This window comes from Penaeus monodon, chromosome 5, assembly GCF_015228065.2.
Source record: "Penaeus monodon isolate SGIC_2016 chromosome 5, NSTDA_Pmon_1, whole genome shotgun sequence".
Taxonomy (NCBI): Eukaryota; Metazoa; Arthropoda; class Malacostraca; order Decapoda; family Penaeidae; genus Penaeus; species Penaeus monodon.
The window spans coordinates 56,311,217-56,323,716 of record NC_051390.1 but is presented as its reverse complement, the minus strand read 5'-3'; the positions used below and the strand labels follow the sequence as shown (position 1 = coordinate 56,323,716).

The 12,500-nt window shown below is 36.3% G+C and overlaps 1 protein-coding gene and 1 long non-coding RNA gene across 3 annotated transcripts in view; one reads left to right on the top strand and one right to left on the bottom strand.

Moving 5' to 3' along the window:
* Positions 1-2,422: 2,422 nt before the first annotated feature.
* Positions 2,423-8,554, bottom strand: LOC119573601 (lactosylceramide 4-alpha-galactosyltransferase-like). Its single transcript, XM_037920812.1, has 7 exons — positions 8,461-8,554; positions 7,871-7,970; positions 7,403-7,498; positions 7,013-7,209; positions 5,489-5,718; positions 4,417-4,632; positions 2,423-2,575 (listed from the first exon to the last, which is right to left on the bottom strand). Exons 1-7 carry the CDS (start codon positions 8,552-8,554, stop codon positions 2,423-2,425), a joined length of 1,086 nt encoding a protein of 361 aa, XP_037776740.1.
* A 2,724-nt stretch (positions 8,555-11,278) lies between these two features.
* Positions 11,279-12,500, top strand: part of LOC119573403 — a 3,184-nt gene continuing 1,962 nt past the window's right edge. Inside the window, exon 1 of one of the 2 annotated variants that reach the window (XR_005228808.1) lies at positions 11,279-11,677. This is a non-coding gene — a long non-coding RNA (uncharacterized LOC119573403). The remainder of the gene's footprint in view (positions 11,678-12,500) is intronic. The other variant, XR_005228807.1, reaches the window with a different exon arrangement.

Sequence of the window (12,500 nt, the reverse complement as noted above, 5' to 3'; positions counted from 1 at the left end):
AACCGACCCTTATCCTTGGGAGAAAATTGGGAAGAGGTGTGAGACAGGGAGGGAGACGAAGGAAGAGGAGAGAGAGAGAGAGAGAATGAGAGGAAGGAGGGAGAGGGAGAGAGGGAAGCAGAGAGAGAAAGAGAGAGAGAGAAAGAGAGAGAGAGAGAGAGAGAGAGAGAGAGAGAGAGAGAGAATGATAATGTAGAAATTTATAGAAAAAAACTTTTTTCAAATGGAGATTCTGACTAGCACTTGTGTTTTAGGATAAAAAAACATTAATTTATGATGGAAAAGCATGATAACCGTGTCCTTTGGAGACAATGTTTCATTATCAAATATAAATTTGACGATTCATTCTGACAAAGGATATAAGTAGATAAATCCGAAAATTTTTGATGCATTATTTTCAAACGGATTTACCTAAATTTGACAATCCATCCGGACAAAATAAACAAAACAAATAAATAAATGAAAACATAATAAATTTCAACTTATCTGATATATAGTTTCTGCGTTCACTTTTTTTCCATTTTTTTATTATTCTATTTTATTATTGTTATTTTTTTTATTTGCTTCCGTCGTCACGTCTTCCTCAACACAAGTTATATTTAGTCATATTTAGAAAATCAAAGTAATCTCATGTCTTTATTCAAGCAAAATAAGGATTTTTCAGCTGCGATTATTATCATCGTCTGATTAAATACCCTTTTTCCTGCTTATTATTTATCTTTTTCAGCGTCACGCCGCTAACATGGTATCCTTTTTTCATTTTTCTTTCTGTTCATACACGCTCACACACACACACATATATATACATATACATATATATACACACACACACACACATATATATATATATATATATATATATATATATATATATATATATATATATATATATATATATATATATATATATATATATATATATCTATCTATCTATCTATCTATCTATCTATATTATATTTTATATATATATATATATATATATATATATATATATATATATAGTATATATATACATATAATATATAATATATATATATATATATATATATATATATATATATATATATATATAAATCTCTCTCTCTCTCTCTCTCTCTCTCTCTCTCTCTATATATATATATATATATATATATATATATATATATATATATATATATATATCCATATTATTATTATTATTTTATTATTATTATTATTATTATTATCATTATTACTATTATTATTGTTATTACTATTGTCATCATTATTATTGTTATAATCATTATCATTACTATCATCATTGTTATTATCATCATTATCATTACTATTGTCATTACTCTACTATTAATATCAAAATTATCATTATCAACATATTTATTGCTATCACTGATGTTATTCTCATCACAGTCATCATCATTATTATAATCACTCTGAAATTCATCATTCGATCGATAACTGAGGGCTTTCTTAATGATTCCGTGCCATGGTCTTAATCATTATATTTCTAATCTTTGTGAATAACACTCTCCGTACTTTTCTTAACATCTGGAGACTCTCACTTTGATGGTTCTGACTAAATAAAACAAAACTGTCTACGAATAGATATGCATTTCTCAGGCTGCAATAACTTAGATAATATACTTAAGTAATAAACTCACGTGTTTCTGATGAAGACATTTTCGAATCCGGTCAAATACATCTCTTGTACTGTGAAGATATTCATTCTCATTCATACCATTTTTTTTTTTTTATTTGTCAATGTGAATACGGTTCGTCTCCGTATGGAGATTTTAAAGAAACAGAAGACATTTCTAAATAAAGTTAATGGCTATATGTCGGCTATTTGTACATCTCTGTATTAGGGTATACAACTGTATCTGTCTGTTTATTGATTTGTCCGGCTATTTGCTTATATGGATGTCTGGTTGTCTGTCTGTCTGTCTATTTGGCTATCTATCTATCTGTATGTCCACCCGCGTATGTTCAGAGAGATGAGGGGGAAGAAAGGAGGTGGAGAGGGTATACCAGCGTATATAAGCACGATTTGTATAAGCCATTAGACAATAGACCACGTGGCTGCTTGCCACGTGGCTCTAAGTCGAGTTAAGAACCAACGCCTCAGTGAGGGCTTAGATGACGATTTTATCTGACCTGTCTGACTTCTCAGTTCGTGCCCAGCGGTCACGGTCGCAGATCAACACACACCACCAGCCTCCGGGGTGGCTGGCCGGACACGCGACCTCGCGTTCAGCGATTACCCAAGACATCGTCTCGTGTGTTCTCTTCACTGTTTATAATAAAGAGTCAAGTCGTTTATAACAATTATGACTACCCCTGCTTGCCATTGTATTAAGGTCAAGTGCCTTTTACAGAGGGAGGGAAGGAAAGAGATAGATAGAGGGATATAGAAAGGGAGGGAGACAGAGAGACCAAATGAATGAACCTAGACAGCAGTAGCGTTCCTTAAGAGGAGCTCGTAGGTGATCGGGCAGGACATCTTGGCCGCCACATCGAAGTGACTCTCGGACCCCGCGCGGAAGGGGGTGTCTTTGCTGCGGCTCGTGTACGTGTGCAGGACGTAGGTGCCGTTGAATTTCTAAGGGAAAAATAAATATTTATATTCATAGGGACATACTGTGTGTATATATGTGTGTGTGTGTGTGTGTGTGTGTGTGTGTGTGTGTGTGTGTGTGTGTGTGTGTGTGTGTGTGTGTGTGTGTGTGTGTGTGTGTGTGTGTGTGTGTGTATGTGTATATATAGATAGATAGATAGATAGATAGATAGATAGATAGATAGATAGATAGATAGGTAGGTAGATAGATAGATAGATAGATAGATAGATAGATATAGATATAGATATATAGATAGATAGATAGATAGATAGATAGATAGATAGATAGATAGATAGATAGATAGATAGATAGATAGATAGATATATAGATAGATAGATAGATAGATATATATATATATATATATGCATGTATCACACATACATATATGCATGTGTGTTTCTTTGTGTAACCATTAACACTATTATTAATGTTATCATTATCATTATTATTATTATTATTATTATTATTATTATCATTATCATTATCATTATCATTATCATTATCATTATCATTATCATTATCATTATCATTATCATTATCATTATCATTATCATTATCATTATCATTATTATTATTATTAGTATTAGTATTAGTATTATTTTTATTATCGTCATCATTATCATTAGAAGTAGTAGTAGTAGTGATAGTATTAGTATTGTCATTACTACCATTGTTACCATATGAATAATAGCAGTGATAACAAGAACGATAGAACGATGGGAATTATCGCCACTATGATAAAGCTTGCAATGATAACGAAATTGACAGTCCCAAAGCTTAATGATCCGAATTCTTTTTTAGTCCATAATCCACGATTTTTCCTTGCGAATTCTTGGATTTATTTCCGATTATGGATATATATCCCTGCATACATCATGAGCCTGTTTCGTATCCAGTAGCCTATAGGATATTCCCTCGGGACCTCACTTCCAGTCCCATGTCGCTTGAACACTTACTAATCCGAGGTCCTGTCTGATCCCAGTGAATGGGACACTTAGCAACCTGAACTCTCTCCATTCCCAACGAATCGGACATACACAAAGCTTGAATTCTTTTCCAATCCCAGTGAATGGGACACCTAGCAACACGAACTCCTTCCCCGCCCCTGGAAACCGGTCATTCCTACTCGTTTTCAACCCGCCTCAGGTCACTTACAAGCCTAATCAGTCAGATATTTACCCTCTCGAACTCCTTTCCAGCTTCTTCCGGCAAGGTGCTTACTCTCCCGGTCTCCTTTTATATCTCTTTTCATCAGATACTTATCATTCTCTATTCCCATCTTGTTCTAAACAATCGAATGCATACAGACCCAAAGTCTTTCTCAATTCTAGCTAATCTTACACTTACCAACGTGAATTTCTTTTTCATCCCAGGAAATCGGACGTTTACTCCTTTTCCAATCCCAGCCAATCGGACACGTAGAAACTCCGACACTTAGTCCTTTTCCAACAGATACCTGGCGACCCAAACTCCTTTCCAATCCCCGTAAATCAGACACTCAGTCCTTTCCAATCCTATCAAATCGGACACTTAGCATCCCAAACTCCTCTGCAACCTCACCCAGGGGGACACTCACCCTCGCGACGGCCCTCTCAATCCCAGCCAACCGGATCCTTCCTCTCCCGCAGCCACTCACCCTGGCAAATCCCTCCCAGTCCTCTCCACTCGGACACTCACCCTGGCGACCCACCCCCCCAGTCCCAGCCGGTCGTACCCTTCGTCCCTCCCCCCCTTCCTCCGCAGCCACTCACCCTGGCGACCCCCCCCCCCCAGTCCCAGCCGGTCGTACCCTTCGTCCCTCCCCCCTTCCTCTGCAGCCACTCACCCTGGCGAAGTCCCTGCCCGCCCCCGGCGCGAAGATCTCCCCGACGTCGTAGAAGAGGACGGGCGTGAGGAAGCGCGGGGGGAGCAGCCGGAAGTCGCCGCAGCTCACGGGCGTCGTGCTCCCGGCGGGGCTCAGCCTGGACAGGTCGTCCTCGCCGCAGAGTCGTCGCGACGTCTTGGTGAACGACAGAGGCCCGACGGAATCCCATGTGTTCGGCTGTCGGGTTGAAGAGGAACTGGCTGAGTATCGGTGCAGGGGAGGGGAGGGGGAGGAAGAAGAGGAGGAGGGGAAGAGGGAGGGGAGGGGGGAAGAAAGGAGGGAGGAGGAGGAGGGGGAGGGGGAGGGGGAGGAGGAGGAGGAGGAGGAGGAGGAGGAGGAGGAGGAGGAGGAGGAGGAGGAGGAGGAGGAGGAGAAGAAGAAGAAGAAGAAGAAGAGAAAGAGGAGGAGGAAGAAGAAGAAGAAGAGAAAGAGGAGGAGGAGGGGGAAGGAGGGAAAGAAGAACGAGGAGAAGGGGGAGAAGGAGGAGGGAAGAGCAGGAAAGAGAAGAGGTAGAGGGGAAGGAGGAGAAACCGGTAGAAGTAGAGTTGTGTGTGTGAGTGCATATATTATATTCTTATATAGCCTGGGGTATTAAACAAAATTTTACACATCATATATATTGCGTGTGTGTGCGTGTGTGTGTGTGTGTGTGTGTGTGTGTGTGTGTGTGTGTGTGTGTGTGTGTGTGTGTGTGTGCATGTATGTATGTAAATACGTACTGTATGTAAGTATGTATGCGCGTATGCATGTATATGCGCACTATGTATGTATGTATGTAAAAAAAAAAAAAAAAAAAAAAAAAAAAAAAAAAAAAAAAATATATATATAAATATATATATATATATATATATATATATATATATATATATATATATATATAATTCCTGACGTATGCAAAACTCTCCTCCTGACGAGGCCTCGAACGCACCCAATCCGAGGCAAGTTCGCTTCGCCTCCCTTTCCCTGCGCATTCCCTGGACTGAGCGCGTCCGGTCCCTTGCCAAGCAGGATTCCCACGCCCGCTCATTCCCACCTGGAAATTCTCCTTCTGGACCTCCATGAGCGTCTCCAGGAACCGATGATGATCTCGGAAGTGGAAGCAGAAACTGCCGATTTTGCCGACGTCCTGCTGAGCGTAGCTGGCCACGTCCCTGAGGGCGCTGGTGTCCTTCAGGCAGACCGTGTCCGAGTCGCAGTAGAAGCCCCCGAAGCGCCACACCAGCGCCGCCCGCAGGAGGTCGCTCAGCACCACGGGGGGGTGGGCTGCGGGGGGAGAGGGCGGGGAGTGACCTCGTTAGTAAATTTAATTTATGTATTTGTTGTTTCATATTCCGTCGACAAATCTTAAATGTGGATTTGTTTTATATTTCGATTATGAATTTATTAATATAAGCATTTGTTGTTCTATTCGGGTTAGTGTTTAAAATCTAGATGTCGGGATTTGTCTCGTAAAATGTGGATCTGTTCTTCTAAATTACCTCGTGTTATGCTGTTGGCGAGGAAAAGGAATTTGAGTGTTTATGTGGCTGCGAATTTACACATTACACGGTTTATCTAGAGCTGTGTATTGTGTGGGTCTGGTTTGTTTACACTTTGCTTATCTTTTTATTTCGTTTATTCATTTCGATTATTTGGGTTTAACATGCTATCTTGATTATTCCTGTCAATGTACCTACCCTTGTCTATCTCTGTCATTCTAAACCTCTTTATTATTATCATCATCATTATTATTATTATTATTATCATCATCATTACTAGTAGTAGTAGTAGTAGTAGTAGTATCATTACTATTATTATTATCATCATCATCATCATCATCATTATAATTATCATTATTGTTATCATTATCATTTATTTATTTATTTATAGATTTTTTTCTAGCTTCTGTAACCCTAATATAGACTTGTGCGTCACTCTCATTAAGGTCATGCAGCACCGTCATAGCCCTTAGGGGGGGGGGAAGCTGCATGAACGTCCTCCTCCTCAGATGCCGCTGGCGAGTCGAGGCAATTTGCATTCTGTGTATTTCTTATTTGGATATAGGCCTTTATATACTGAAGAATGGGTTTGGTTGTTGTTCTTCGAATTGATCTCAATATATCTTTGTTGCTTTTCTATATTTTGTCTATAAATTTTTAAAATATTTATTCATTCACTTATCTGTCTTGTTATCTATATGCTCGATGCACAGTAAAGAGATTTATCAGAATTAATGTATACAGATAAATAGACTAACCGAAACTAACGCAGATAGATAGATAGATTAATCAGAATTATTGTAGGTATATAGATAAATATAGACAGACATATAAATAAATAATGAATGAATGTATACAGAAGGGTGGGTCAAAATTCAGATGGTTGAGCAGATTAATCAAAATTGATGTAAACAGATAAACAGATTAATCAGAATTAGTTGACGTAAACTTATGTAGAGAGATAAAACAATCAAGATTAATGTACACAGATAAATTAATCAAAATCCCTTTAGATATTTGGACAGCAATCAGAGTTAATGTAGATATTTAGAAAAACCAAGGAGGCGCCTCCCCCTCACCCGAGTGGAGGAACCAGGCGGCGGAGGCGAAGACGCCCTCGAGCGCCGTGCCCTTGAACAGCTCGCCGGCGTCCAGGGAGGCGAAGCGGAGGTTCCCGTACGCCCGCAGGAGGAGCGACGCCACGCCGTCGGAGTCGTCCAGCTGCGGCGCCGTCAGCAGGTACCACACGCGGGACGCCGGGTTCTGGCGGGCCCAGCTGGGGGGAGGGGGGGTATAATCAGGGTATACGTGCGTGGTTTCTTGCTGGGTATGCTCTGCATGTACTGATGCATTATGTAATGATGTGTGCTGCATGCATGTATGTTTGTATGTTGACGTGCATGTTTACATGTGTGTATACGTATGTATATACACAACAGTAATGATGATGATGATGATGATAAAAGTACCTCTCGACGGCGCACCAGGCGCGGGGCGCCGGCCGCGCCCTGCACGCCGTCTCCGTCAGGAACACGTTGGCGTCGCTCGCCGCGGCCGCCGCCTCCCTGCGGGACAGGCCGTTTATCATAATTTTATGTCTATTCATTTCATTTCTATTTCAACTCATTTTACTTATTATTTGTTTGTATATTCATTATTATTTCATTTCTTTATTTTCATTTTCTATTCGACTTAAACATACGCACATGTGCTTGTGAATGCTTGAAAAAATCTTCGTATACATACATACATATACATATATATATATATATATATCTATATATCTATATATATATATATATATATATATATATATATATATATATATATATACGTACACATATACATACATACATATAAATATGTACGTGTGAGCGTGCGTGTGTATGTGTGTGTGCTTGTGTGTGTACGTGTGCGTGTGCTTGAGCGTGTTTCACCTGAACAGCATTGGCAGAGGAAGCGTCTTCTGTGCCTTGCTCTGCCGTCGGTCCCCGCACAGGAGCGTCTGCCACCACAGCCCGGCGTCAGAGACAGACCCTGCGGAATAGCAACAATTCATTTAGACCCATTGGTGACCAGAGAAAGACATGGGTAATTGCATAAATACGTGCACTGCACATTGATACATAAATACATGTATGGATAGATAGATGTATATATATGTATGTATAGATATGGGTATGTGTATACGTATATATGTATGTGTGTGTGTGTGGTTGGGGTTATTCTTTAATATGTCTATCTATTTATCTTCTTTACTCACATATTTGTCTTCCTTTCTATCTATGGATAACTATAATATCAACTTATTTAATTATCTCTCTCTTCGTCTCCGTTTACCTTTACCTTTCCCTCTCCCTTTTTACTATGTATTTTTCCTGTCAGTCTATCAGTCTTCAATCAATCCATTTAACTATATATCCAGCGACCCATGAACCTATCTGTCTATACATCCATCCAACAGTCTATCTACCTCTAAATCTACAGCATTTTTTCCCCTCAATATCCTTCCTTGATGTTATCTTACCTTCGGCTTCATCTTCTCTCCTCATCATCTTCTCCTTCGTCTTCAGAAACATGAACAACGTAAATAGAATTGCCATTATAAATCCTGTGTTCATTCGCCATTTAAACCTACGCATTTTTCTTTGAAATTCTTTGCTGAAATATCTTCTCTGGAAATCGGAGGTTAATTTTCACTATTACAATATTGTAAAATGGATTTCTGTGCACGTATATTGCGTGATTTTTGCAATGGTTTTAGATCACTGTGATGGTTTACTTTTTTTGTCTTCTTTTTCTTCTTTTTTAAATCCGAATAAGCCGACGTTTCAGAATACACTTAAGGTTTCGTTCACAAACTACGGCCCGCTTAAGATAATGTTTTTCCTCCTTAAAATACGCACCGCTCTCTTCCTGCAGGAAAACTACTTGTTTTATATGTTCTGCTCTTTATTTCTCTGTCCATTTTCTTCTTCTCCGCTTTCTTCTTGTTCCTTTTCTCTCTTCCCTTTCTCACACACTTCTTTGCTTTTTATTTTCCTTGTCCTCTTCGTCTTGCCTCGATTTACCTTAAAGATTGCTCCCGTCACTGAAGCCTCTCCTCACGGCGTGCTTAAGGTACACGGTTTCCCAACGCACAATGCCCTCCGCCCCGGGGTATCCACCAGGAACCACCGGGCGAGACGGATAAAACTCATGAAATATGCGCTGTCTTTTTGTTTGTTGTTTCTTTTCGCACATAGATGGCTCCACAAGTATGTAATCATCAAGGACTTAAAACCATTTACTCCAGAATTACTCAAAAAAAAATATATATATATAATAATAATAATAAAAAAAATAATAAATAAATAAATAAATAAAAAGTAATATGATTATTACTATTATTATTACTATTATTATTATTATTATTATTATTATTATTATTATTATTATTATTATTATTATTATTATTATTATTATTATTATTATTATTATTATTATTATTATTATCATTATTATTATTATTATTATTATTATCATTATTATTATTATTATCATTATTATTACTACTACTACTACTACTACTTCTACTACTACTACTACTACTACTACTACTACTACTACTACTACTACTACTACTGTTATTATTATCATTATTATTATTAGATAAAAAATAATAAATAAATAAATAAGAAATCCGTACTTTAGATATTACTTAAAACTACTGTAAACTGAAGTAGTTTACCTTAATTATTAGTCATATCTAGCTCACCTGTTAATATAGATAACAGTCATAACGACAACAACAACAGTAAGATTAGAAATACAAAGTGATGGGAAATCAGTTGAGGACACATAAACTACGGACTTTTAAAGCCATTTGTGTGCAACAAATTCACAAAAGAAAACGACAGACATATGGGTGCACCCGGCATCTTTGGTTGAGGTAAATGACCTTGGGTTAAGGTATTTTTAAGTCATATGTAAAGTACGGATTTATTTGTATCTTTTTTTAATAATTCTGGAGTAATCGGTGTTAATTAGAGCAAGAATTTTGGGTAAAAACATTCAAAGTAATTTTTCAAATTAACAATATATATTTTTTATTATTAGTGAGTCACCCCTTAAACCATAATAATAAGGAAAAGCAAAAGTATCAAAAACGTGTGAGATAAAAATAACTCGAGCCCTGATTGGCCAAGAGCTTCATGGGCCATTTATAGGGTTGGGAGAATTTTTTCTTCTTCTTCTTCTTCTTCTTCTTCTTCTTCTTCTTCTTCTTCTTCTTCTTCTTCTTTCTTCTTTTTTTAAGGGTGAATTTGGCACTTGCATTTCGGCTTTACCATCCTTAACGCACCAGAGATGAAAGATACAGTATGTATGTTAGAGAGGGATAAGTTATCGGATAAAGAATAGTGTTCTTTTCTCGTGAAATACAGAAATTGAAAAATATATATCGATATGAATAGGAAATTCAGTGATTATTTACTATCATGGTAATTTTCCTAGAAAGTGTGAGTCGTTTCGAGTCCCTTTATCGAAAAATTAATGTATGTGTATAGAGGCCTATCAGTATATATATGCATTTTTATATGTATATAGATACATACATACATACATACATACAAACACACACACACACACACACACACACACACACACACACACACACACACACACACACACACACACACACACACACACACATACATACATACATACATACATACAAGCATACGAAGATACATACATACATACTTAACATACGTGCATACATACACACCCTTAACATTTAACTTGGAGAATCTGAAAGTGTCCGTAATTATATTGTTCTATTACACTGAGATTGATGAAAATTTACAAATTTATAAATATTTAAAGAAATAATATTCAAGTAAATACTCTCACATTTACAAATTCATAGTTGTTTAAAATGACATTGAAGAAATTACTTCGAAAAATAAAGGTAATTCGGTTAAATCCAAGAACAAAATTGGTATCTGTAAAGGTAATTACGAGAATGAAAAGTTGAAACGTTATTAGTATGATTGTTTACGCGAATCAACTGATCATCGTAGAAAATAATAACGATGATAAGATAAAAATTAAATGATAAAAAATAATACATGAAAAGTACAAACAAAAATAAATACACATAATATATATATATATATATATATATATATATATATATATATATATATATATATATACATACATACATACATATATATATATATATATATATATATATATATATATATATATATATATATATATATATATATATATATATAACGTCGATCAACTGATCATAGTAAAGAAATAGTAATAATAATAGAATAATTACAATGATGAGATAAATCACGAAAAGATAAAAACAAAAAATATAAATTAATAAAGAAATATTATAAATAAATAAATAAATAAATAAAATAAAACGTCCATCAGCTGATTATAGTAAACAAAGCAGAAACGTTGATCAGCTGATCATGGTAAACAGAGCGGCATGGCGGACGCTGCGGAACCTGTTGCCTCCTCGGCCGCTGGCGCGTTAGGTGGAATTATTCGGCCCCATTGGAGAAGCTGCCTTAATAGCCTTAAAAAAGCGACATGTGGGGAAGAGAAGAGGCTGCACAGACACGATATAAGGTCCGGAATCGAGTCAGAGTTGGGGACTTACGCAGAGTTTACTATACCATTCTATAGCGACGGGGAGATTCAAGTCTCGTTTGAGAATGCTTAATGCAACTTTCATGGTAAGATTTGATGAATTGTGTGTTTATTTATAAGCACTTTATTATATCGTGACTGCAAATCCATAGGATCAGTTGTGATTTACATGTTTCAGATTTACATTTTTTTTTTTTTTTTTTTTTTTAGTCAAGTGGATTTATAAAGTTTAAATATTCATATCAAAGTAAAAATGTTGAGTTTATAATATGGTGATAATAGAGCTTATTTTTAGGTATGAAATAATTACTCAAATTATCTAATTCATTTAAAATCTATATATCATCAGTCCTTAATATTTCAAATATTTAATAAACGATATATTCATACAAAAAATCATATTGCTGACTTAAGTAAATCAGAGAAATTTTTGGTAAATGTTTAAGAGACACCTACAGAATTGCCATGTCATTAATTATGCATGTCATTAATTACCATGTCATTAATTATGCATCTTTTGAGAGAACTGGTGTACTGTGAAAGTGTGAAAAATTCTCTCTCATTGGTCATGGAAAAACATCATATCACATAAAGCATATGATGTCATGCACTTTAAAATTGGAAATCTTTTTCTAGTAATTGTGATCTGTTGAAATCCACTTGAAGTTTATACCATAATCTGTAATGAATAATCTTAGGCCAGCATAGTATTGATGTAGAATCAAACTAATCCTGTGGTTTTCATGATCAACAAAAACCAGAAGACCTCTGCTATATAAATTCTGACAATATAGAACATATATTGGTTCTTTATTTTATTAGAAATACATTACCAGGGAGGTCTACAAGCTCCATCTTGAAAAATGTACATGAACAAAGTTTATTGTCCTTTGCTGGAGTGCCTTTGTG